This window comes from Rattus norvegicus, chromosome 10 (genome assembly GCF_021556685.1).
Source record: "Rattus norvegicus strain SHRSP/BbbUtx chromosome 10, alternate assembly SHRSP_T2T, whole genome shotgun sequence".
Taxonomy (NCBI): Eukaryota; Metazoa; Chordata; class Mammalia; order Rodentia; family Muridae; genus Rattus; species Rattus norvegicus.
In genome coordinates, this window is record NC_141543.1 from 96,962,428 (window position 1) to 96,990,408 (window position 27,981).

The following is a 27,981-nucleotide window of genomic DNA, read 5'->3' on the forward strand; positions in this document are numbered from 1 at the left end:
TTTCATTCAGCTGTTCTTTATTATAAATACACCATTCCTCTCCCAAATGTGAACCATTCTTCCATGTCGTTGGACGAAATTTAAAAACTGTAAGACATTGTCATTAACACACTTCCTACAAAAGTGTAGATGATTATTTTGTAATCTAATGAGCAGTGTTTTGAATTATAGTGGAGTTAGTTGGACAACAGTGTTTTCCTTGTTTCTGGCAAAAGTCCGTTTCTGGTTTCTGAAAATGATTATTTTTTAAATATGCATCCATATTGTTTGGTATGTTTTCCAAATACAGATTTGTTTAATGATGCAAGTAAAATGAGGAAGTGTGTATTTGATGTGTATACGTCAGTATATACTTTATTTTAGTTGAGTTTTTTTTTTTTTTTAGAATTTCATGAGTTGTATTTTCATACACACACATACCCACTCTCCCTCCAACTCTTATGGGTTCTTATTCCCCTTCCCTTGCAAACTTTGGCCTCTTCAGTAATTATAACTGTTAACATATAGGTATGTATACAACATACTGAGCCCATCTAGTGTTCTTATGTACATATATTCATGGCTGACTACTTGGGATTGGGTAATGTCTTAGAACTTACTGATAAAAACATTCACGAAGAGCCCTTATGAGCTAGTGATCTTTTTTAAGTGTTGTTATTATAATATAAAGTTAGCATCACACATTTGGAAAAGTTTTATTCAGGCATAAAAGCAACATATAAGTTGAAAAATGAGTCTTCAGAAATGCCTTAAATATTATTCATGGCACTCATTAAACAAAATCATTACTTCTCAGAATGTGCAGCCCAGGAAGCTTATCCTTCAGAGGTGAAACTAATCTACAAAAATATTCCAATGTGTAGGTAATCACGTTCTATGATTTTTAAGAAATGTCGCCTTCTGTGTATGAGGTTGTTGGGGATTGAAGCCAGCGCTTACACTTGCTGTGGATGCACCCTGGATGCTTTGGATGGAGGGCACGCATGCTTCTCTGCTTCACCTGTCATCTCTGCTGCCAGTTGAACCCTCATCTGGAGCTGCAGCTATTCACAGGAAAGGTGTAGGATCCCATAGAAATCTGACCAAAACTTGAATTCCTGTAACAATTCAAGTAGAACTGGTACATTCTCTGGAGAGAGGAGAGGTCATCTGTTCATCTCATCTCCGTACTGCTCACCTTGGGGCACTGCGGGAGGCTTATCATGGGGAGACTGTAAAGAGAATAGGCATGAGAAGAAATTTCATGTAAACTTCAGATTCATTTAGTCACAAGGGAGTTAGAAACTGGTAGTTAAGGGACTACTCCTTAAATGTCTCCCTGCCTTTCAGTTAAATGAACTGTTTTAAGCAAAGCAAACCTAGAATTTGTCTTTTCATGCGTCTCTACTATATCCTCGTTCTTCAGCTCCTACCGGGCACAAACATGGTGGAAAATGATCTCCCAGTCCACAGTGTTTTTTCAGAACTATTCTGAAATCTAGCCAACTCATGGATCGCCTCAACTTGGTTGGAGAGTGACATTTTGTCAGAAAAACTTGTTCCTTGACACCAAGTAAATTGTTGATATTCTAAAGTTATAACTAAAAAGAATTTTCCTAAAAGAATTTTTGAGACATGTTACTACTTGATTTTAAGGGCTTGCTAGGTAGGAGAGATTAGACAACAGCAGAGACACAGAACCAGGTAATGGCATTGCAGAATTTTCAAGTCAAACATGAACACTTAACTTTTCACTTGACCTTACAGTTTCTATTAGGATAAAGTAAAAGTAGTTGAAGATTATCTGAAGCAAGTTCCTTACTTTGTGTGTTTGTTAGTTCCATCATTCTGTGGAAACTGCTTCTCTTTCTTACTGTTACCATTTTCTAAGATGAGCATGTCAGTGCTCTTAACCACTGAGCCATCTCTCCAGCTAAGATAAGCATGTCATGCAAGGTTATAGAACTATATTTATGTGCTTGCCTTAAATACTCATTTAACTATATTCCAAAGCCCCTCCACCCACTATAATATATAAAGAAATAGCCACTGTGACAATTATGTACAATATGATGATACCAAATAATTCAATCAGATATGAAAACCAGCATAGAAATCCAAGTACTGTGGTATAACTCTAATTGTGGGTACTTAAGAGGGTAAGGCAAAGTATCTGTGAGTTGAAGCAGTGTAGTGACAGTAAATGTCCATCTGTCTTAGTCCCCTCTTTCTCCCTTCCTACTCCTCCTTCCCCTTCCCTCCTCTTCTCTCTCTTTCTCTCCCCCCACCCCATTTCCCTTCTTCCATTCCCCCCCACACCTCAAAAAATCAAAAATACCTATTCTGGAAAACATTTAACTCTTCAGACCTTTTTTTTGGTAGAAGTCTACTACAACTTATTCCTTCTTTTTGAGCTTTATTATTTTTCTTGACTAGGAATTTTTAGATAAAATACATATTTGTCAAGTCTTGGCATTGCATTGCTTTATTTTATTCTGTTACTACAATAACTTCAGAAAAAAAGTAGAAGTCTGTTATCACCCATACTTTACTGATGATGAATCAAGGGTGGGAGTGGTTGACTTACCCAGGGTGATGTCTGATAAGTAACCAAATTCATATTACATTCCAGTCAGCAGACCAGTCCAGTTCATGTGGTTTGTACTGCATTGCAGTCCTTTTGGTCATATTTAATGTGAGGACCATAATTTCTAGAAATTAATATATTAAGAGTCTTTGACAGCAATATATAATCTATACTAGAATGTTTATCATGGTGCTGTCTATAAAAAACAATAATGTAACAATTTTCATAATTATTTTGCTCTACATTGTATCTGAAACTTTAATTAAATGAGTGATGATGGAAAAGAAATAGACATTGTTATGAAAAAAGAGTAATTTAATATGCAATCGTCTTACCTATATAGATGAAATTGATTGCTGCCAATGGGCTACGCCTCAGGAGTCTAATGAAAGACTTTATCCCCCACAGCTTACTTAGTTCAGGGCCATATCTAGAACACTGCAGAGGAGAGCACATCTTAGCATCCATATGCCGACAGCGTTCTCAAGTTCCTCTTCCATCGCACATTTCACTGGAGAGGACTGAGTTCTGCATTTTTGAGAGGTGAGGAAAAACTACACAGAAAAAGTTTTTTCCAGGCTAAATAAAGAATTAGGCCTTCAGACTATGGGATAGAACAGTAACCATATCACATCCAAGTGATGTGAAATTTTGTCGTGAATGAAGGCAGTAAGCATCTTTAGTGAAGTCGGCATCTTTGAACCTTCCAGTATGTAAAAGGAACCCAGTAGCATACCTGTCTCTGAAACTGTGTCATTGCTATTTCACCAGCCAGGCTGTCGATGACGCTGCAGTTGTGGTGTAGCTGGTGTATACCATCTAAAGGAGAAAGTTTAATCTGAATATATCTGAGTATTTAAAAACAACTTTTCTGCTGTCTTAGATACTGGATAATTCTTATATTGTAGCTATATATCAGTATCTAATTTTAAAATCCATCTCATATATTATGAAGATACTGGAGATTTATATATTAGCTTGCCAAAGTACTATATTGATCTTTTAAATTACCTTATTAGAGTTTTTCTTTTGGCAATGTCTTCAGAGTTGCTGTATTTCGGATATGCATTTACATAGCTCAGAGTCAGAAATTCAAGAGTAAAACCTAAAGAGGAATCAGAGGAGCTTGTAGCTTTAAAACACGAGATGCGCACAGCTTTTTAATATAAATTGTTCCCAGAATCCATGTCACAGCTCCTTCTATGGTGCTGCTTTTTTTTCTCTTTCTCTTGGTTGCTATGACAACAGCAGCACTGCGCCATTCATCAGCTCTGGACCTAGACTGCACTGTTAGCCTTCCGTGTTACTCCTGAATGTTAAGAACATCCGTGAATCATTCACTCTGGTTAATGCTGCGCCATTAGAAACCTCAGAACCAGTTCTTCAGCAATTTTCTCTAGCAGAAGAGTAAGCCAAACTGCGCCACAGAGAAAACCGTATAAAAATATTTCTCTCAAACGGGATTGTACAATCTGTATTTGCTGCAGTATCCTGAGAAAATAACTTCATGTCAAGCAACCTAACGAAAAGAGCTCATCGGTATAATATTTTGAAATCATTAGATTTCAGAACAAGTACAGCAGTGCTTGCTTGTGTGGATACAGAAAGAAGCAGGTGATGTTGTTAGGGGCTCTACGCCCCTTTGGGATTATCTTCTGTGCATTGGGACCATAACCAACATCTGCTAGAAGTGTCACCTGTAAGGCATAGTAAGTTCTTGGCAGTGAGAAGAGCTGGCTGGAGAAGATTAAAGTGTGGATCATTACTAATGTGTCAGCACCAACGACATGGCCAGTGAATAAGCCTGGAAATGGGAAGCAAACGGCAGAGTATTGACAGATGAGGAAGGAAGAGGAAAGGCTGTGAGTATGATAAGCAGAATTTGTCCGCTCCAGGTTTCTGGGCTATCAGGCCTACCTTCAGATTTGTAAGAAAAGAAATGCAGCCTGAAAGACTCACAGCTGAGAATCCATTAAGACACAGTTGTTTCATTCTTAATTGTGTTCTTTATGTATTATTTTGTGAACCTTTAAAAATCCCTTTATTTCTTAAAAGAGCGTTTATTATAAAAAAAAAATCAGTTTTAAACTGCTAGCTTTTTTGTGAATGTGGAGGTCAGGTTTCTTTTTCTGCAGCATGATGCCAGCAGAGATCTCTGTTTTCCGTTGCAGTGGCTACATCAGTACATTCCCTTTTTGAGAAGTCACAGAATTCTAGACATGGGAAACAGGCTTTCTCAGTACTCCCACCTGTCCTCTTGTTACCTGGAATGTTTAGAAATAAATGAACATTTCTGCAGTTTGAGGATAGGGAGATGTTTTAAAAGCTGGCTTCGTTTGCTGGTTTTGTTGATTGGCTCTACTTTGGCGGTTGAATTTAAGCTGTTATATTTCTACCCCCTTTTTACTTGCATTTTCAGATCATTTGATAATTATCAATTCAAGATAAATGGAATTTATAGTTGGATTTTCTTAGACTGCTTATTTTTTGCTTTTTAGTGTTTTCTTTTTAGCTGTTTGGCTAACCATGGTAACTTAGAAATTATCAAAATCTGGGAACTGAATTTTTTAAATTAGAATATTTAGATTGATTATCAGCCACCTCAAAACAGAAAAAAAACCCCACATTTGATCCAGGCTTATTTTTTCTGTTATTTGCTTCTGAGTTGCTCTTCTTAATGCATCTTATTCAATACATACACATTAGACGTAACTGGGTGCTTTGGTTTACAGAGTTAAATGAAGACATATTTTGCACTTTTGATTTCTGTTCTTTTCATGTTTAAGACTTTTACTTTTAAATCTGTATCTGATTCTATTCATTGTTTAAGAAACCTTTACATGTGAAGAATTACTATATTAAAAATAGTAAAAAGTATTATTCACATTCACAACTGTATGTGTCTTTACTGAAATAATTTTGCCTCTCATTTATGATTAACATATTAATAGAATATTTGTATTTTAAGTAGTGTTTTACAAGTTAAAATACATTTAAAATTTTACATCTGCTCAACTAGGATTATGCTAGAAGTCGATGTTCCTTCATAGTTTGTACTCACAACTGTGTGTGTGTGTGTATGTGATTTTATATTGAATTATTATTGGCATCATAGTTCTTATTAATAATACCAAAGACTGATTTAGGTATTTCTTTAATAAGGTTAGGGTGTTTATTGTTTTATTTATTTATTTTAAAATAATATCCCTAGACATAATCTTCATATCTGTGGCTTTACCCAATTTGGCATATAAATTATTTGTTTTTTTATATATGTTGGCTAATTTAAATTTTACCTATAACTTTCCACATTTTAGAAGATGTTACAAGGGGTTCTTTTATAATACTCCCTATGCTTGTGGGTTGGTACAGGTCTGTATCCTAAATTAGGTTTACCTAAAAGAACCTCAAGCTTCAGATTTTAAGTGACAGTGTTCTATAAAAAATTAAGCCTCGGTTTCACAATGATTTGACTTTGTATTGCAGTTTACTTTCTGAATATTTAAAGTCTTTTGCATATTTATGTGACATATAAATAAAGTCTTCGTCAATAGTAGGTATTATTTTTAATTAGGATGAGTGTAATAGATATACCAAGAAAATAAAGAACCTAGATAAAAAGGCCAAGTTCGTTCCTTCAGTTTTGTTGACTAAAACTTTCATAATTGACATGCTAATAATACTTCTGAATACCCAAGAATATGGTAATACCAATAAACCTTCACTAAGAAATACTAAAACTAAAAGAAATATTAAAACTAAAAGTTGATGATTAAAACAAGAGTGAGTTCTAGTTACCAGGTTTATTTTTTCTCATGGAAATAAATGCTAATGTTTGTGATAAGTACGTTTTTTTACCCCCCCCCCTTAAGTTAGAGCAAGCTAGGAGGAGGAGGAGGAAGAGGAGGAGGAAGAGGAAGAGGAGGAAGAGTAGGTCTTACATATAGAATAGGTTGCTGGAGACACACATCTGAAGTCCTGTTCCTTAGGGGGTGAAGATAGGAGGATCAGCCCCACTTAGTTAGCAAGTTTAAGTCTGAGTTTGAAACCAGTTTGGGCTACATGAGACTTAGTGCCAAAATAAGACAAAGCATAAAGAACCAGGTGCAGTGAAACAGGCCGTAATCCCAGCACTTAGGTATTAGAGGTAAAAAGATCATGGATCCCAGGCTATTCTAGGCTACACAGGGAGACCTTCCCTCAATAAGCAAAGAAAATAAAAATTAAATAAAACAAAACAAAACAAAATAAAAAAGCAAGTAGGATAGTTTGTGTAATGGGCCAAGCATACTTGGCACAGAAGGCCACTCACTCTCTTCGTGCTGCCTCCCTTCTCCTCACTCTGTGGGCCCACAGTGCTTGGGCTTTCCCTTAAGAGATCCTTTAGGACAGAGAAATGGGAACATTTACCAAATGGGCTATGATGTCTATTTTAAAAGAAGCCCAGAGTTGGATGCGGCTCAGTACCATATTGGCTTAAAATGCAACTGGTCCCGGATTTAATCCACAACACCACACAAAAAATTCCAGATGGTAACTCACAGCTGTGATCTCACCGCTCAGAATGCGGGAGTTCAGGTCATCGGCAGCTAACACAGCAGGTGGAAGGCCAGCCTGGGTTACTTTAGCCTTTGTTTCAAAAAGCAAAACAATAGCAAAGGGGGTGGGGCTGGGGGAGACACAAAAGAGAACTTGCACATTCCTAGAAAGTCTTGCATTTCCTTCTCCTTAAATAGTCTGCATTTACTTTTGTTTTATTTTCAAAGTATTTTCCCCAAATATTTAAATAAACCCTACTAAAGAGTAAAGTATATGTTAAAATGTAGATATGATGGCTAATATGAATAATGCCGGGGAACCAGGATGGGATTGTCTTCCTAAAAGTTGAAGTTTGGGAAAATTTATCGATTCTTGGAGCACTGGTTTCAAATTTCATAGGTGTGAGGAATGTAGATTAATAAAGGACCAAGAATCTATTGTAAAAATTCGCTGTTGTCTTCCTGAACTGTAGTTAAAACTCTTAGCAATGCTGTTCAACTTTTACAGATAGTTATATTCTGTTCATTTAACAGGAAAAAAAGGGGGGCTATGATGTGGATAAGGAAGCCTCTGAGAAATTCACAACCAAACATGCTTTTCAGAGTTCTGAGTTTGAGATTGTTTATGTTATGTGATTGTATATAGAACTCATCAACTTTGGAGGTAAAAATGTGTCTTTCTACATTTAACATTCTCATCCCCACAGATTGTCCATTTTTATATTTAGGTAGATGAAGGTATCCTTAAAGCTGAAGGCTGTTTTCCTTTGACCCTGCAATATGATAGAGTAGTTTATATTCTGCCATTTGCTTGCTGTAAGACATTGGGCAAATTCTAGATAGCATCTCTATGCCTTAGTTTCCTCATTCATAAGTGGAGAAGTAAGACCCACAGAGTTTGTTTGTGAGGACAAATAGATGCTGACAGCATGCTGTAAGATTCCTGCCTCGGCTCACAGATGGATTATCACAGAGAGCAAGTACAAGTCAGCTGGTCTTTCTGTACCTTCCTTTACTTTTCTCCCCTCTCTACTGTTACTTTTGATAAGAAAGCAAGCCATTTTCACTTTAACTTGTTATGTTTTCAAAGTGAACAGAAAGTAGTTAAAACTCATTTTAATTTCTTTGTGTAATTTAAAAGAAACCTGTACTAGAAAAATTAAAAAATATATAATTGTGAAATTACACATTCAGTACAGAATAGGCTTTTGCAAATTTTGGCATTCAGTAGAAATGTTAAATCTTTTTGGTTTGTTTTTTTTTTTAGTTATTTTTAGTTTATGTATATGAGGTGTGTGTGTGTGTGTGTGTGTGTGTGTGTGTGTGTGTGTGTATCTGTGTGTGTATATATATGAGTATGCACCTGATTACTGCAGAGGTCAGAAGAACTGCATCTCCTCTAACCAGTTACATCCAATTATAAGCTGCCATGTGGGTGTTGTGAACTAAACCTGGAAACCTGGGTCTACATAATGCTCAGCCATCTCTGCCACCCTCTAGAAGTCTAAGTTTTAAATTACTCAGCTAAGGTTGCCTAAGGCTATATAATATTGTGTTGTGTACTCTGGATTGAGACTGCCTGGATTTCCTTCTTGACTAACACAAATCAGTTCTGATTGAGGGCTTTAACATAACCCCTCTGTGCCTCAGTTTCCTTCCTTATCTTAAACAGAAAGGTAATACCAATAGCCTCTTTATGAGGCCATTATAAGTGAATCCATTTTTCAACACTTTGAATCATAAAAAAACATACGTGTAATCTATTATTCTCTCTTCAGTTTGTAGTTCCATGCCTGGCATACTGTAGACTTTTACAGATCTTTCATGGACACTGGTGAATAGATCAACAAAACATACTGAGATTGCTTGAAGCTTCAGTAATAAGTCTCTGTTTCAGTTCCTTCATCTGAGTAGGCCAAAGCAGATAATCTTATTGTGATGGAAAGAGCATTCTCCACTGAGGTTTTATTTAAAGTTCAAGCTTGAGGCTGCGTGACTCACCACTTTATTACAGATTGGTATGACTTGTGATGGTAAATTTTTTAAGCAGAGGCCAGATGGAGGAATGCCACATGAGTCACACCCTCCTCCCAAATCTTAGGTCTCAATGACCATATTATGGTGCCTAGAAAAGAGAGAATTTGTTTTATGTCAAGTTTGACCTGCTCTCAAAATGTGTTACTGAAAGTTGCTTTGGTATTTAAGAATAGAGCTCACCCAAGCTGAGGCGGGGGTGCATGACCTCATGACTTCCTCGTGATTAAGGACCCCCAACAAACAAATTTAATTTGCCAACAAAGAAAAATAAAATTTGCTATTATTTTTCTTGTCAATAGATATGTATTGTCTGTTATATAGTGGAATTCTTGACATTGAACCAAATCTCTAGTAATCTCAACTTTCCTCTCACTTAGGGGATAAAATAAACTTTGCTTTAATGAGCAGTTTTATAGATATGGCAATGCTTAGTCTACTAATTTAGATTATGACTCCTCATTTGTGTGTACAATGTGACATTGAACTATATTCCTCTTGTATTTCTAGCTTTTAAATTTTTTATTTAAGTGTAGTTATATAGTTTTTCCTAGGCTGCATCTTGGATTTGGAAAAACATCGTCATAGCTAAACTGTCTGCAGTGGTTTTGTTTCATGTTCCTATTTTTGTTTATGACGCTTCTCAAATAGTGTATTGTTGAGAAAATAGCCGTAGAATGTCACAGGGATTAAGTAGTTTTGAGATAGAAATGTGCTGAAGTATAAATGACTCCCTGTTGTAGTAATTCATGCTTTGAAGTTTCAGCACTGCTTGGGTCCTTACTCCATTCACTTACTGAACTGGCTCTGGAGTTCCTTGTTTATTTTCATTTCTTTGCTTGTTCTTTGTGTTCGAGGGCTGAACCCAGGGCCTTATACACACTGTGCATGTACTTTCCAAACTCTGAGTCATGTTCCCAACCTCACCAGAATTTTGTATTGTCTACTATTCTAAATCTAAACTATGAGAAATGATACATTAGTTATGATTCTCACTCCTGTGATGAAATAGCTGACAAAAGCAAGGGAAGGAGGGAGGATTGATTCATAGGACCTGGCCCCACAGTCCAGGGCAGTAGGAGTCTGAGGCAGCTGGGCATGGCATGTAGGTAGTCGGGAAGCAAGGAGAAGGAAATGGCTACGCTACTCTTTCTTCATTTTTTAATTCTGCCTGGGACCCCAGCTCTCTAAAAAATGCCCTTACACATATTACCAAGAGGTTTCTTTCCTAGGTGATCCCAAATCTGGTGTTTTTTTTAAAATTTTCATTTATTTTTTTAATTTTAGAGATATTTATTTGCATTTCAAAAGTTACCCCCTTTCCCGGTTTCCGGTCCATAAACCCCCTGTCACAACCCCTCTCCCCCTGCTTCTATGAGGGTGTTCCCCTACCCACCTACTCACCCACCCTTTCCACCTTCCTGCCTCCCCATCCTGACATTCCTTTATATTCGGGGGGTGGGGGAGGTCAAGACTTAGAAGAACGAAGGGCTTCTCCTCCCATTGGTGTCCAACAAGATGATCTACTGTGATCTACTGCTACATATACAGCTGGAGCCCTCGTCTGTCCATGTGCGGTCTTGGGATGGTGATTTAGTCCCTGGGAGCTCTGGTTGGTTGGTATTGTTCTTATGGTGTTGCAAACCCCTTCAGCTCCTTCAATCCTTTCTCTAACTCCTCCAACGGGGGCCTCCTCAGTTCAGTGGTTGACTTCAAGTGTCCACCTCTGTATTTGTCATGCTCTGGCTGAGCCTCTCAGGAGGCAGCTATATCAGGCTCCTGTCAGCATGCACTTCTTGGCATGAGCAAGATTGTCTAGGTTTGGTGGCTGTATGTTTATGGGCTGGACCAGGTGGGGCAGTCTCTGCTCCAAACTTTGCCTTCATATTTCCTCCTATGAATGTTTTCATTCTGCCTTCTAAAAAGGACAAAAGCATCTGCGCTTTGGTCTTCCTTCTTCTTGAGCTTCATATGATCTGTGGATTATATTGTGGATAATCTGAGCTTTTGGGTAATATCCACTTATCAGTGAGTGCAAACCAAGTGTGTTTTTCTGTGAATGGGTTACCTCCCTCAGGATGATATTTTCTAGTTCCATCCATTTGCCTATGAATTTTATGAAGTCATTGTTTCTAATAGCTGAGTAGTACTCCATTGTGTAGATGTACCACATTTTCTGTATCCATTCCTCTGTTGAAGGACATCTGGGTTCTTCCTATCTTCTGGCTATTATAAATAAGTCTGCTATGAACATAGTGGAGCATGTGTCCTTTTTATATGTTGGAGCATCTTTTGGGTATATTCCCTGGGGTGGTGTAGCTGGGTCCTCAGGTAGTATATGTTCAATTTTCTGAAGAACCGCCAGACTGATTTCCAGAGTGGAAATCAGTACCAGTTTGCAATCCCACCAACAATGGAGGAGTGTTCATCTTTCTCCACATCCTCGACAGCATCTGCTGTCACCTGAGTTTTTGATCTTAGCCATTCTGACTGGTGTGAGGTGGAATCTCAGGGTTGTTTTGATTTGCATTTCCCTGATGGCTAAGGATGTTGAACACCTCTTTAGGTTCTTCTTGGCCATTCAGTATCCCTCAGCTCAGAATTCTTTGTTTGGCTCTGTACCCCATTTTTCAACAGGGTTATGTGATTCTCTGGAGTCTAACTTCTTGAGTTCTTTGTATATATTGGATATTAGCCTTCTATCAGATGTAGGATTGGTAAAGATCTTTTCCCAATCTGTTGGTTGCTGTTTTGTCCTAATAACAGTGTCCTTTATCTAAATCAAAGAGGATCTCAGAAGATGGAAAGGTCTCCCATGCTCATGGATTGGCAGGATTAATATTGTAAAAATGGCCATCTTACCAAAAGCAATCTACAGATTCAATGCAGTCCCTATTAAAATTCCAACTCAATTCTTCATAGAGTTAGAAAGAGCAATTTGCAAATTTATTTGGAATAACAAAATACCCAGGATAGCAAAAGCTATCCTCAACAATAAAAGAACTTCTGGGGGAATCACCATCCTTGACCTCAAGAAGTATTACAGAGCAATAGTGATAAAAACTGTATGGTTATTGGTACAGAGACAGACAGACAGACCAATGGAATAGAATTGAAGACCCAGAAATGAACCCACACACGTACGGTCACTTGATCTTTGACAAAGGAGCTAAAACCATCCAATGGAAAAAAAAGATAGCATTCTGAGGATCTAGCTATACCTCTCTTGGGCATATACCCAAAAGATGCCCCAACATATAAAAAAAGACACGTGCTCCACTGTGTTCATCGCAGCCTTATTTATAATAGCCAGAAGCTGGAAAGAACCCAGATGCCCTTCAACAGAGGAATGGATACAGAAAATGTAGTACATCTACACAATGGAATATTACTCAGCTATCAAAAACAATGACTTTATGAAATTCGTAGGCAAATGGATGGAACTGGAAAATATCATCCTGAGTGAGCTAACCCAATCACAGAAAAACACACATGGTATGCACTCATTGATAAGTGGCTATTAGCCCAAATGCTTGAATTACCCTAGATGCCTAGAACAAATGAAACTCAAGACGGATGATCAAAATGTGAATGCTTCACTCCTTCTTTAAAAGGGGAACAAGAATACCCTTGGCAGGGAATAGAGAGGAAAAGATTAAAACAGACACAGAAGGAACACCCATTCAGAGCCTGCCCCACATGTGGCCCATACATATACAGCCATCCAATTAGACAAGATAGATGAAGCAAAGAAGGGCAGGCTGACAGGAACCGGATGTAGATCTCTCCTGAGAGACACAGCCAGAATACAGCAAACACAGAGGCGAATGCCAGCAGCAAACCACTGAACTGAGAATAGGACCCCCGTTGAAGGAATCAGAGAAAGAACTGGAAGAGCTTGAAGGGGCTCGAGACCCCATATGTACAACAATGCCAAGCAACCAGAGCTTCCAGGGACTAAGCCACTACCTAAAGACTATACATGGAGTGACCCTGGACTCTGACCTCATAGATAGCAATGAATATCCTAGTAAGAGCACCAGTGGAAGGGGAAGCCCTGGGTCCTGCTAAGACTGAACCCCCAGTGAACTAGACTGTTGGGGGGAGGGCAGCAAGGGGGGAAGGATGGGGAGGGGAACACCCATAAAGAATGGGAGGGGGGAGGGGGATGTTTGGCCGGAAACCGGGAAAGGGAATAACACTCGAAATGTATATAAGAAATACTCAAGTTAATAAAAAAAAAAAAGATAGCATTTTCAGCAAATGGTGCTCATTCAACTGGACGTCAGCATGTAGAAGAATGCAAATTGATCCATTCTTATCACCATGTACAAAGCTCAAGTTGAAGTTGACCAAGGACCTCCACATAAAACCAGATACACTCAAACTAATAGAAGAAAAAGTGGGGAAGAGCCTCAAACACATGGGTACTGGGGAAGTTTTCCTGAACAGAACAAGAATTCTAAGATCAAGAATTGACAAATGGGACTTCATAAAATTGCAAAGCTTCTGTAAGGCAAATATGACCACTTTGACTGTAAAAATTAACTATCACACCTAGTAACTTCTGAAGGGCTTCATTTATGCTTCCGAGTCTAGCTTTACATTGTGGATAACCTCACCCTAGACACTGTGCCTTACAGCTTCCAGTTTTAGAAGCTTTCTTTGCTAACTTTTATCTAACTGCTTCCAGAATTAGCATTTTCTGTTCCCTTTGTGATATCCACTGACTTACCATGAACAGTAGGCCAGACTGTAAAAGTCACTTTTATATACCAAGGTGCTTCTATGGCTGCCTTGTTCTTTTAATGCTCGTTGTGTGTGTCATCTTGACAATATAATTAAAATTGTATATTCATTAACTAATAAATGAAATACAAGAAGAATAAAATAAGAAATTGTTTCTAGAAAAATTACATTAAAAGTTTCAGGAAAACTTAAAATGTCAGTAAAGATAAATTGTTAATTAATATTTAGGTTCTCCATGTTTTTATTTCTAAAAGAGTTGTTTTTATTTTGTACTTTGAATATTTTTGAATATTTGAATATTTTTTGAATATTGTGCTTCTGTGTATATGTATATACTACAAGTATCCCTGGTGTCCAAAGAGGCCACAGAGGATTGCAGATTCTTTTTTTTTATTTTTATTTTTGGATATTTAATTTATTTACACTTCAAATGTTATTCCCCCCTTTCCTGGTTTCCCCTCCAGGAAACCACCCCTGCTTCTATGAGTGCTCCCCACCTACCCACTCCCTCCTGCCTCCTGACCCTGGCCTTACCCTACAAATGGGCTTGGAGCCTTCACAGGACCAAGGGCCTCTCCTCCCATTGATGCCCAACAAGGCCATCGTCTGGTACACATGGTGCTAGCCCCATGTGCACTCTTTGGATGTTGGTTTTATCCCTGGGAGCTCTGGGGGGTCTGGTTGGTTGACATCGTTGTTCTTCCTATAGGGTTGCAAATACCTTCAGCTCCTTCAGTCCTTTCTCTATTTCCTCCATCAGGGACCCTGTTCTCAGTCCAGTGATTGGCTGTGAGCATCGGCCTCTGTATTTGTCAGGCTCTGACAGATTCTTTAGCTCTAGGATTACAAGTGGTTGTGAGTCACCATGTGAGTACTGGGAACCGAACCAAGGCCCTGAAAGGAAAACCAGTGCTCATAATTGCTGAGCTCTAGTCCCATTTGTTTTTATTTTAAAGAGATTGACTATACATATTTGTGCTATTTATGAAAGAAAGAATTGGAACTCATATTCTGACAAAAAAGGCCCAGATTTTGCATCAAATTGTAGTTAATGGATTTATACTTCTATTTTAAGTTATATTCTTTATTATATGTATAACAAATATTTCCTTATTATATTCAACATTTTTAACAATGAGCTAGTCTCTATCAAGACAGTAAGAGGACCATTTTTATATGTTGCCTTTGTGCTGTTTAGGATTCCTGACTATTTGGGTGGATCCTGAGAAAAGCCACATTAATTGAGCTAGACATGGAAGTGTGGTCCTGTCCATACAGGACTTGGGTTAAGTTTAGTCAAAAATGGAGATTTGTGTTTAGAAACACCATTTCAATACGGAATCTAAAGCCCCTCTGTCAGTAGGGGACAGAATTGGACGCATGTCTGGTTGTGTAAATGAGTTGTGTCTTAAAGGAAAATTGCAGAAGCTGATCACCTGGACTCTAATCAGACATCATGGTGCAGGTTCCAGCATCTGTACCTCTGTACTGTGTAACTGTTCACAAGTTATTCACAGTCAGGTTTTTGTATTGTATTTTATAAATGTGCACAAGCGGAGCTGTCTCTTAAGAATAGTTTAAACAAATCATGTGCCAGGTAGTTAGCATTGTATAGCATAGAGCGAACCCTAAGTATAACCTGTGTTTGTACCATTAGTATATGACCAAAGTTAAATGATTATTTTATGGATGGTTTCAAATTTGCTTTGTAGCCCTGACTGGCCTCAAACTCTGTCTTCCTGCCTCAGCTTCCTGAATGTTGTGCGTGTCTCACCTATGCCCAGTTCTGGAGCCAGCTTTATGAAAACTGGTTTTATCATACATCTCTTTAGCTTTTGTTGGCCCATACTTTTACATTACTTTTTCTATACATCCAGTGAGATAAATTAGTGACAGAACAATTTGTGAGATAGTGTCTAACGTTAGAAATTTGAAAATGGCTTTTTAGCCTCCATTCTTTCTTCTGTTATACCTCATGACTTTATCTCTACTATTCTAGATTTTTCCCTCCACATCTTAAAAATGGAACAGTGAACAGAGTGTGTTTATTGAGTTCAAAATTCAGGAGATTTGTGAAACCCCCAGAAAGTAGATTCAAGCCAAGGCAGTGTGTCCACGCTGCTGCACGTCTCCTCTCGCATGGTCGCACTGCCAGTCTTCCCTGTTGTTAGGAAATGGAGTGCTCCTACCTATGGCAGGTAGTCTCCCCTGGCATAGGGCTCATCCAGTTCCTCTGGCTGCCTTCCTCCTATGGTTTACTGTTTTAGCAGAGAAACAATTCAAGTTCGGACCGTGTTTTTCTCAGGAACCAATCATCTACTTACCCTTTTCCTGGTCTCTGCCAAGATGATACAGGCTTCAGAGAAAGAGCAGTGGCTTGCCCTTTTACCCCACTGGTAATTTCTGACCAGCATTCTAAGGTCAAAGAAATGTGATTCTTGACCCAGGGTTAGAGTTACTGAGTGTTCTTTGGTGTGAATTTCCCATTGTAAGACTAGTAACAACTGCACATTCCAAAAACGAGCCAGAGAGTTACTGGCATTCACACTTAATCCTTAGAAATGTCTCCATGGTCATTTCTGCCCACAGGACAGGCTAGTGTTTGCTTTTAATCTATTATCTTTGAAAAGCTTTAATGTGCATGGTAGCTGTACATATTTCTAGAATACACAGACATAGTTGACTGCTCATAGAGTATAATGATCAAAGCAGGGTGATTAGAGTCCCTCATCATTACATAGTTTTTGAACATTCAAAATCCTACTACTTTGAAATACATAGCTGTAACCAATTAATCCTTTTATCCTATCTGTGCATATGTGTGCATGCTTGTGTGTGAGTATATGTATGTGTGACCATGTGTGTGCATGTGTACTTCCTTGTGCAAGTACGTGTGGAGGCCAGATGTTGACACTGGAATTATATTCCTCAATCATTTCTTCACCTTATTTTTATAGACAGGGTCACTAACTGATGCTAGAGGTCATCATTATGGCTAGAGTGGCTGGTGAGAGCCCCAGGAATCCACCCATCTCTGTTTCTAGAGCTAAGATTTGAAGTGTAGACTACCAAGATGCTCATGCTTATGCAAATTGTAGCAGTTTCTACCTTCACAGTCAAGAATTAAGGTCTTCAGATAGCTTGCTTAAAGCTTTGGAGAAAAACACAACAGTTTTGAACAACCAGGAAATGACAACTGCCGATCCTGTACATTGTTACTGTCCAAGTCTGTTTCTCTCTCTCAAATCTAGGGAAAACTATTGCCTCAAGGAATTTTTTGTAATCTTAATCAGCATATTGTAAGGCACTATTAGTTGCCAGTGCAAAAGGGCAAACAGCAATGTGGCTGCATTCTTTATGATTCCGAGTTCTGCACTGAGATTATCTGATGGTAGTACCTTTTAAAAGCATATACACTAATGAAGTTTGATTGCTCATATGCAGTAACAGAACAGGTAGAGTTTATACATTAGGTTTATAATCTCAGGATCTCATATACAGCATAGCATACTTTTAAATCACTGCTAAAGTGTTCAGCAATGAATTTGATTTTAGCTTTCTTGTACTATAAACAAATGTCCTCCAACATTCTGTACCATAGAAGACAGTTTGTACCAGAACACTTAGTACAGTATATTCTAAAAGCAATTTTATCCATTAAATACCAGTTTTCTGTTTAGAGGCAAAGATAGAGGAGCAGAAAGAACGGAGCCAAGAACTGTGAGCAGATTACTTTTTAGCTAGATGTTGTAGGTCATCTGCACTAAGGCCAACCACTCTGACTAGCACCTTAGGAGTTACCATGTGCATCTTTCCATGTTCCTGCATTGCTTGTCAACGTGCCACAACTACCACTGTCATCATCGTTCCACTATAAAATATCTAGTGTTGAGCCCATCATAATATAAGGCATCATGCTGACTTTACAAAGATCAATCCATTTAAATCTTTGTGATGACCTTGAGAAGTGGTATCTATTTATATACCATTGCTAAGTAATGTGAGTGAGTCCCACATCCACATTTCAGTTTCTGTCCCAAGGATAGCTCAGTCTGTGCCTTAGGTGGTTTAATATATAGCTCTGAAGTTTGTTTAGTGGTCTAAATATTCAATATTAATATCTTTTTTAGCCATATCTACCTCTTAATTTATTTACCATTCAAATTTGATTCTTATAATGGAGAGAGACTTTATGCCTTACAATTTTAAAATGAGGAATCTGAACTGGAAAAGTTAATAATTTACTGAAGACAATACCATAATAGATCACGTAACGTATGTCTCCCCCACCAAGTGGATTTACTTACTATTGTTAGAATTTGCACGTTCCTTTTAAAAGTCATTTGCTTCAGGGCCAGGGAGATGGTTCAACTGATAAAGTCAGAACCTGGTTTCAATCTTCAGTACCTGCATAAAACTGAACATTGCAGTGCGTGCCCGTAATCCCAGACAGACAAGTCTGTCTCCCATCAGATACATCCCTGACTAATAAACAGTAAGTGCAGCTTGAGACATCACAAGAGGCTCTTGCCAGTGTAATAGCTTAGCCATTATTAGACTCGCCTTCCCACAGAAGACAAATGTTTTTGGACCATGCACTGATGACAGCATGACTGTATAATCTCTGAGTGAAAGGGCAGGGCGGGGTCAAGAATGACGTGAACCTGGGTTCTTGCCTGAATATGTTCTATGGAGAATCTAAGAATGACAGGCCTACTGAGCTGAGGAAACAAAGAGCAGAGTAGAGCGTCACAGAGAATACATCAAGGCTCCGAAATAATAGTGGAGAGTATACTGCACCGAGAAGTAGCATTAAAGCTGGGCACGTTGGCATGCACTGTTATCCCAGCACTTAGAAGGCTGAGGTGAAAGAATTCCAAGTTCCAGACTAGGCTGGAACTGTGTTCATGGGTCTTTGGACTAGAAGTATATTTATATAAATATAAAGGGCAAAAGTAAGCTTGACAGACTTCAGTTTTTCTCAGATAATCTGAGTATACAACATTTCATTCAGATGAAACATTGCTACTTGCATGGGAACTCTGTGTTAGCTCTTGTTCTTCCTGGGTCCTGAAAGGATTGCTTTGATTCATTACCTTCTTTCCCATCCCTAGCTCTTTGTCACTTTCTATTTTTTCTGAAATAACCAGAGTGTACTGCTCTGATGGCTTAAGTTTGTGTCTGTGAAAAATTCCTTAACTCACTAATTTATCTCCCATTTATACTTCATATTTTCTAATTTTCATACCTAAATACCAATCACAACTCTAATCTGTTCTTCTTACTATCTAAGGATATTTCATCAGTTGTATCTTTCATATTAGGTACCACATTCTGTTGCTATTGTTGTGGCATCATGGATCAGACTAGGACTCTGTACACGTTAGACAGTCACTATACCACTCTGTCAAACCTAATACCTACATTTCTGGTCACTTTTGGGGATTGGGGTACCAATTTAAATGCAGTTGCCAATAAGTGTTTTGTTCACAACTGTCTGTCTCAAAGTTCTGTTGCTGTGAAGAGACACCATGACCAAGGCAACTCCTACAAAGGAAAACTTGAATTGGGACTGGCTTACAGTTTCAGAGGTTTATTCTGTTATTATCATGGTGGGAAGCATGGCAGCGTGCAGGCAGACATGGTGCTGGAGAAATAACAGAGTTTACATCTGGATCAGCAGGCAGCAAGACGAGGAATGAGTCGCTGAGCATGACTTGAGCTTCTAAAAGCCTTTTGAATAGTGCTAGACTGTTGAAGACTATGGGGACTTTTGACACTAGACTGAGTGCATTTTGCATCATGAGATGGTCACTAGCCTATTGTTACTCTGAGTAAACTATTGTGGTTTGAACATTAAATGTACCTCTTAATGTTCACATGCTTAAAACTTGGTCCCTAGCAGGTGATGTCTGAGAAGGATGTGGAGGAAATGGTCTTTGAGGCCAAATCTTGAGGCTCCATAGCCTACTCCCATATCTTGTTCACTGTCTGCTTTTTTTCATTTTTTTATTAATTGTTTTATTTATTTACATTACAGATGTTGACCTTCTTCCCAGTTCCCCCTCTAAGAATTCTTCACTCCCTACCCACTCCCCTTTGCCTCTGAGGGGGTGCACCCCAACACACACACACACAAAACCTCCCTCCCTCCCTTCCTCCCTCCCTCCCTCCCTCCCTCCCTCCCTCCCTCCCTCCCTCCCTCTCATGCCCCTTCCTTGGAGCATCAAGTCTCTACAGGATTAGGCACATCCTCTCCCAATGAGGCCAGAGAAGGCAGCAGTCCAGCTGTTCAAAAGTCATAAGTCTACATCTCATCTGAGATGTAAGGTCATTTCTTTCCTGTGAGCTCCTATAAAATCAAAAGCACAGTACATACTGCCAACATATGATGGCACAAAGTATATTCTAAAAGGAAATATCAGGGCATAACAAAGAAAGTTTGAAACAAACCCAGCAAGTAAACAGCAAATCCTGACACCTCACATCTGGCATCTGGGACTTACCTTGGGATCATCTAGAGTATAAAAATCTTAGGTAGCCCCAGGCCTCCACTCTGCACCCGAAGCACACACTATCACTCTTGAGTTGACTTCATTCTATGGCTATTGTCAGCAGATGTCCCATGGTCCCAGTACCACCAATATCCTGAGGTCTTCATTAAAACTTAGGATTTACTTTCACAGATTTACACAAGTCTCTCAGAGCCTACTTACAGGGATGCTCATCCTGCCACACATTGCTAGTTGTTGTTACTGGAATTCAATGTTCACAAGGCATATGTGGCCATATAGGCAGTTGGTCCATCGAGGGTGGCACACAAGATGGTTGTAAAGCCTTTGTAAGCTGGATATTCACTGGAGGAAGGAGTTTTACAGGGCACACCATCCCCAGCTTTCCACAAGGATTCTAAGGAGCTTAGGTGAAAAACACTTTGCCAACCAAACCAACACTCCAGCTCCTAATATTCTTTTCTTTAAAATAAAATGTTTATGTGTGCAAGTATTTGTCTACGTGAATGCATATGCACCACACTTGTGCCTTATCCACTTAGAAGCCATGGAAAAGACATGGATCCCCTCAGGCAAGTTACAGATGGTTGTGAGCTGCCATTTGGGTTCTGGGAACCAAACACTGGTCTTCTACAAGAATAGCCAGTGCTTTTAACCACTGAGTCATCTCTGCAATCCCTCTTTTAAATTTCTGTTTAGTGTTATAGGGGGATGTAGAAGTCAGAGGTCATCTTTCTGCAATCGGGTTTCTTTTTCCACCTTTACATAAGTTCTAGGAATCAAACTCAGGCTGCCAGACTTGAATAGCAAAGACTTTTGCTGGTTGAGCCACCACCTCACTCCACCCCTACCCTTATCTCCTATTCCTTAGTAGCAGAATTTAAACCATTAAGACCTAAGTAAATATAAAGGCCTAGATGGAATGTAAAGGCTAGGTAATTACTACCTGGGTAGCCTGTCATTTTGTGCTGTTGTTAATATTTATAAGGAAACATATGTTTCATATGTTGCTTCTGCTGTTACTAGGAAACCTTCTCATGTCCAAGTTGATTATACATTATGTTATGTTCTATGCCCTTGGAAACCAGTCATGATAGAAGCCAGTAGAATGGCTTTGTATAGTAGCCACAGTAAGCCTAGACCCAACCAACCACCCAGCAGCACTTCCTGCACCTGTGTAGAAGCTTTTATAGTATTTGCTTTTATAAGCTGCCCCGGGATGGACCACAACGTAAGACAGACACCTGCATCTATTTAGATTAAAACTTCATTTTGAGTAGGTGTCGAGTAAAGTTTAAATTCCCGAGTCCTCCCTGGGAACTGACATCCTGGTTGACAAATGAGCACATTTATGTTAGACAAGTCCCATCCTGGTTGACAAATAGATGCGAATGTTAAACAAGGCAAGTTCCGTGCCACAGATGAATATCCCAACCCATGGGAACATGATAAATACACAATGTTCCTAAGGAAATCCTCAGATTACTGAAGCCTGATTGGTAGAATAACTTGGCACAGATGTTTGTAGATCTTAAAAGCCCTACAGGATCTTGACTCAATGTCACAGTCAGCTCCCACGTCTAACCAGAGTCCCTGATCCATCAGTCTTGGAGTGTGGTTTTCAGTAAACCATCCCTGTTTGACAGAAAAATATTAAAAAAGTAAAACCTCAAAGCCCACACTCAGAGACACATTTCCTCCGCTACTCCAACAAACCCATCCATCCTAATCCTTTCAAATAGTGCCATACCATTTGTGCCTATGGAGGCCATTTTCATTCAAACCACTACCGTAACCTAATGCAGAATGGGCATAAAGTAGATAATTAAATTGAGTTTCCCTATTGATGCACAGTTTGGTACCATAAACTCTCAGCTTTATTCATTTGGTCTACCATCTTACAACTTTGTGCTACAACCTGATTACATAAACAACTTTTATATTTTCAGGAATCACGTACTTTTACTCAAGTAGTTTTTAAAAGATTGATTTGTTTTTATTTTATGTATGTCAGTATTCATTTGCATGTATGTCTGTATACTACATGCATACTGGTACTCGCATTGGCCAGAAGAGAGTATATGATTCCTAGAATTAGGGTTATAGATGAGTATGAGCTACCATGTGGTGCTGAAACCCAAACTTAGGCTCTCACCAAGAGCAATAAGTTCTCTTAACCACTGAGCCATCTCTCAAAATCCTAAATAGATTTTTTTTTAATTATAACTTGTTAGATGACTTAGTTGATAAAAGCATTTGCTGCTCTTCCGAGAACCTTACTTAGTTCCTTCCTTAGTATGTGTGTTGGATTGCTCATGACAGCCTGCAAATCCAGCTGGCCTTTAAGTCCCGAAAGCGGGGGTGGGGGAGAATATGCATGTACACAGATGTATAAAAAAAAATTTTAATGTAAGAATAGAATTTTTTCCAATCAAACTGGAAAAATGTTACATAACTAGAAGATCACCTGGAACATTCTAGATAGAGTCATAAAGTTCAAGTAGCTGTAAAGCTAAATTGTTTCTCTTGACTAAAAGTAAGAATTAATTGGTATTAGTGTTACATTAAAATGTTCTCCTTGACATAGAAAGATTGATATGTAATTAAAAAGAGAACTATTTTATAGCTATTTCATTAGTAATATAGGTCAGATACCACAACAGTTTTTAAAATATTTATGATTTCATTCAACAATGTCCATTTCTAGTTCATCCTTCAAGCTTGGGCAGCTCACTTAGTCATCTTGTTCTATCATCTCACTGTGAGATTTGCTTCATGATGTTTATGCCTAAGGAAGAGACAGATGATAGGCTTAGCAGGGGCTGTGCTGTCTATTGGGTACAGTAGTCACATAGTCCTTCCTAATTTGCACAAGAACTCAAAGTCCTAATTGCTCTCATGCTTGGGACTGAATGGAGACTGGATGTTGGTAAACATCAGTGATGTTTGCATGCTGTATACTTCTATAAGACTCACATCCTTTCTGGACTTATTAATTTCTTTTCATAATTGAAAGTGAGTCCCATAATATAATATATTATGAATGGATAATATTTGCAATGAAAATACCTGTAGATTCTGTTTTCTATCACTTAATTACTGTGGTCCCTCATAGGAAGTCTTGTGGTCCTGACTTCCCATTTTCAAAATAGAGTTAATTCAGATATTCTCAGAGCTACAGTATCCTGTCATTGCTTACCTCACAAAATGCTTGCTTTGTTGTGGTTTACTTTCCCTTATCCAATCCAGTCATTGTTTCCATTAGAGTGTTTGGTCTTTGTTCGGGTAACACTTTTATGTGTCCAGTCCTCCTACCATTAGAATCATATTAAGTAGCATTTTTCTTGAAAATGAATTTGTATAAATATAGGACTTTCAAGAAAAATATCATGTTGTGTCTGGCTTGTCCTTTTATGTTCTTTAACCTGGTGGTGTTATGACTGTTGGGCATCCTGTCTGAGCTGTGATCATACTTACTGATTTATAGATAACATTAGCTCTTAGTTACTTGGATGCTCTTGTCATCATTATTATCTTACAAAATAATTTAGCCAGATATAGCAACACATACCTGCCATCTCAGAGCTCTGTTGACAGAGGCAGGAGGATCACTGCAAATCTGAAGTCATCCTAATCTACATGGCAGGTTCTAGGCCTGCTCAGACTACAGAATAAGACCCTGACTCAAACAAGTAATTTAACTCCATTATTAGTAAATGATGATAGTAGAATTAATTAAATATCTACTGAGTGAAGGTACAAAGAAAAACAGATTAAATACCCATTGTGAGCTTTAATGATGACCTTAATCTCAATTCCCAGAAAAAGAAAACAAGTCAGAATGGCACTGAGCTACCCAGAATTGATAACTCCGCTTGCTGGAAAGCTGTTTATATTTTAGAAATAGGTTCTTTTTCTCATCTATAAGTAATGCAAATTCTGGTTTGTACCAGTGTCCACATTGTCTTTGTAGTCTTCAGGTATTCATGTTTTCTATATTCTCTAGGACTCGACTCCACCTCCTAATGCTCAAACATGACTCAGTCTTCCTCTCAAGTTCTCCTACTGTCCTTGATTTCTCTCCATATCTCTGCCCTTTTGCTGGTTCCTGTTCATTACTCAAAAACTGTATCATAAAAATATTCCTAAAATTTTTATACATATAAAGAAAGTCCCTTGATCAGGGACCAGTGCTGTCTTTGTCAGAACTCAGCAGGTGTGGTAATTATTCTAAAGTAAGGACCGTGATTTAATATCAGCCCAGAGAAGAACTGAAGAGTTTGAGCAATTAAATTATCAGGGCTGAAGAGATGGCTCAGCAACGAAGAGCTTATTCTGTAGTCATGAGAACCAGACATGCCTTCGAGTTTATTATAATTCAGTTTGAAAAGTGTCAAAATAATCAATGTAATTTTAACTTTTAAGATATTTAACTGCTTTTTTAAAAAAGATGTTTAACTGAGTATTTGAATGTAAGTCAGTGCATCTTAACCCACATGCACCAGTTAGGCAAAGTGGTGCACACCTAAAATCCAAGCATGGGATTCTGATCTCAGGGCGAGTGTGGATTATATACTAAGATACCTATTTTGAATATGACTTTTCATTAAGTACAAATATCAAGTTTATGAATATACTAACATAATATTGAGTGACTTTTATGGTTTGGAGTGTTACTATTATATAGGTTTCATGATTAAGTTTGTAATAAGACATATCTTTTTAGCATTAGTGTTAGCTTGTCATGGCCTACTTCATATTTTAGTATTCTTCTTGACTTCTTACATTAATGGCTGAACAGCAAATGATTGATTTCCTTATTAAACTACAGCACTATTTTATCACACTTTCAGTATTTACCATGAGTAGTTTTTTCTGTTGTAATTATAGCTGTCGTAGTCACACCTTAAACCTCTTTCAGGACTTTCTTTAGTTAGTACTTGTATTTGAGGGCCCAGAAAGCCAAGACAAGAAAGTCCTTTCTTAATAAAGAAAGGAAGTAACCAGAGGTGGTGGACAATAACTATTCATGCTCAAAGTTTTGTATATTAGACTTTAGATTTTCCCATTTTCAGTGACTTCTAAACAAGACCCATCGTCTGTATAAGGAATGCAGTTAATTTTTTTTCTGGCATAAAAAATAGGGTAACCTGATCTGAGTGTGACAGAGTATGACAGAGTGTGACAGACAGAGTGTGTCGTTCATTTAACTGCTTCCATCTGTTGCCTGCTGTCCCCTTACTCATGACCCCTCTGTGTTTCTCTCTTCCCCTTTACCCTTCCCTTTCCCTGTCCCTCTTTCCTTTTTCTCACCCCTCTTCTGCCTCTCTCTCTCTCTCTCTCTCTCTCTCTCTCTCTCTCTCTCTCTCTCTCTCTCTCTCTTTCTCTCTTTTTGTCCTTAGCCCCTCTGAGGAAGGCAAAGTTTGTTGAGAGCCCACGAATTCCAGAGTCCGAGCTTGGCTCCCCAACCCTCACTTCAGCTCAGAAACTGGACGTGGATGCATACTGCCCTGGTAAGCATGCATGCAGCGTCTGCTTTGATCAAGAAGGGGAGGAGTGCACCAGGCCCACCCCACAGAGCAGCCTTGCATGTATACTACTCATACAAACATGTTAATTCTTGAATCCTAATATCTATTCTCCTGAAAGAGCATAGGTTTTTACTGTACATGTTGTTTTAGTTACTGAGAGTATTGCAAACAGTTTCAAAGATAAATTTCAAAATAATTTTGGCAGATGAAGTTTTCAGGATTATTTTTGTGATTTGAAATAATTAAAGATATGTTATAGGGTCTCTGTGTGGACAGGAACATTAAAGATATGTGTAAGAATATTTGTTCAGAACTGGACCTTTTGAGCATGACTTGTGCCTAATTGTTGTTGGAATTCTGGATAGTTGCAGAAAATACTTGGATATTAGAAATATTAAACCTGAATTGGATTCTGAGCTTGACTCCTCTTGAACAGTCATTTTTACAGATAACCTCTTCTTGTGAATGGCCTGTAAACACATGTGTACTTCACTAAATCCTTGTGTGGGAGCCAAACTGAGACAGGCTCATTATCAGTGCTTAGATTCTTTCAGACTTCAGTGAGTTGCCTGGCAACATCCTTTACATTCCTCCCTAGAGTGAGTACATAGAACTGTGTCAGAAACAGTCACAGCTCCCGTTGAAAATGGAGTTCAGAATGGTAGTGAAGAACCTTGATGTGTTTGGTTTCAGGTCTTTTGTTTATTCTTGCCCATTAAAAATGATGTTAAATCACTGCGGAAAAGCAATAGCAATACTACATATTTCTCTACTTTGAGTAAACAGGAGAGGGTGATTCCTATTTGTAAATATTTATCATTTTCAGATCTGAAATGTCAGGGTTTTATCTTTGCAGCCAGACAGGGCACACTTATGTAACACAAAACAGCAGAGGAAAACTTGAGCCACATCCAGATAAGTAAAATGTAATTGACCTTGTGAATTCATTTTGAATATTAAAAGACCTTGGGGGTTTTATTCACAGACTTATCTTTCTTAAGTCAGTAATAGTTTATATTAGATATGAGCTTCTCTTTTTCCCCATTGCATTGTTCTGGTGGCATTGCTTAAGTTCTTCATCCTCTGTTGAGGTACATTTCACAGCAAATGGAATATTGTACTTAGCATTCATTTGTAAATTCAGTGTTATTTATAAATGCCGAATCCCTTTTTTTTTAACCTAAGTGCCTCCTCTTACCACTCAGTAACCTCTCTTTTCCTCCCCTCTCTTTATTCTTTTTACCCCCTTCCCTCCTCCTTTCTGCTCTACTCCTTTGAATCTGCTCTAGCACAGGGACACCTCCTCCACTGAGCTATGTATACATGCAGTGCAGCTGAGGCTTTTCCTTCTCTAGATTCACAAGTCAGAATGGCTGTCAGGAGCCTAATCTCCTTAGCACCATATTAATTATATCACTGATCTAATGTAACTGTTGTTCTGGTTATGAAGCAAAGTAGTTGTGACTTGGGAATGTCTGTGCTAAATCGCTCTGGGCAGTCTTAGTAATGTGATTATTTATGCATATTTTCCACAAGTATGAATTCTTTGTTAGTAGAACCAAACTTCAGCTAAGGTTTTTAGAACACTAGGAAGAATCAAAGCCCAATGCCAGGACGGTTATTACCATGCTTCGTCAGCATCTCTTTAAATCTGAAACAGATTTGTAGCACGGAAGCTTTGTGCTCATTTGTTCTTTTAGAATAATGTTTTTAGATCCTCTAAAAATAAGTTTCTATTAAGATAAGAGTGTAACCTGAGACTTGAGTTAGTATTATCTCTAGGTAGTATCAAATCTGAGCAATAAGCAAAGTGAAGTAAGAGGGGAGTACATGTTAAGCAAACTCAAGACTTACAGAAGGCTGCCCAGAGTACAGTGCTTTGTCATGCCCGCTCCACTGGTTGGAAGGTTTCAGAGGCGGCTCAGATCTGAGGTCTCTCTGCCCTTCTACCCTTCTAACTTCCCCTGTCTTTTTCCCCTGAAGCAGCACAGGAACAAGCTTTCTCTGAAGTTGCATTATCTGCCTAAAGATAGCTCGTCCAAGAAAAGGAA

At 38.5% G+C, this 27,981-nt stretch overlaps 1 protein-coding gene and 1 long non-coding RNA gene across 8 annotated transcripts in view; one reads left to right on the plus strand and one right to left on the minus strand.

Moving 5' to 3' along the window:
* On the minus strand, positions 1–27,970 carry LOC120095191 (uncharacterized). Its single transcript, XR_015632173.1, has 4 exons — positions 27,785–27,970; positions 3,303–3,385; positions 2,902–3,004; positions 1–1,211 (listed from the first exon to the last, which is right to left on the minus strand). It is a non-coding gene; the product is annotated as an uncharacterized LOC120095191 (long non-coding RNA).
* Positions 1–27,981, plus strand: part of Tanc2 (tetratricopeptide repeat, ankyrin repeat and coiled-coil containing 2) — a 319,000-nt gene that overhangs the window by 106,410 nt on the left and 184,609 nt on the right. For 3 of the 7 annotated variants that reach the window (NM_001440252.1, XM_087572417.1, XM_087572419.1), the window contains 1 exon segment: positions 25,802–25,912. In NM_001440252.1, coding sequence (NP_001427181.1) covers positions 25,802–25,912 — 111 coding nt within the window. 7 annotated transcript variants of the gene reach the window in all.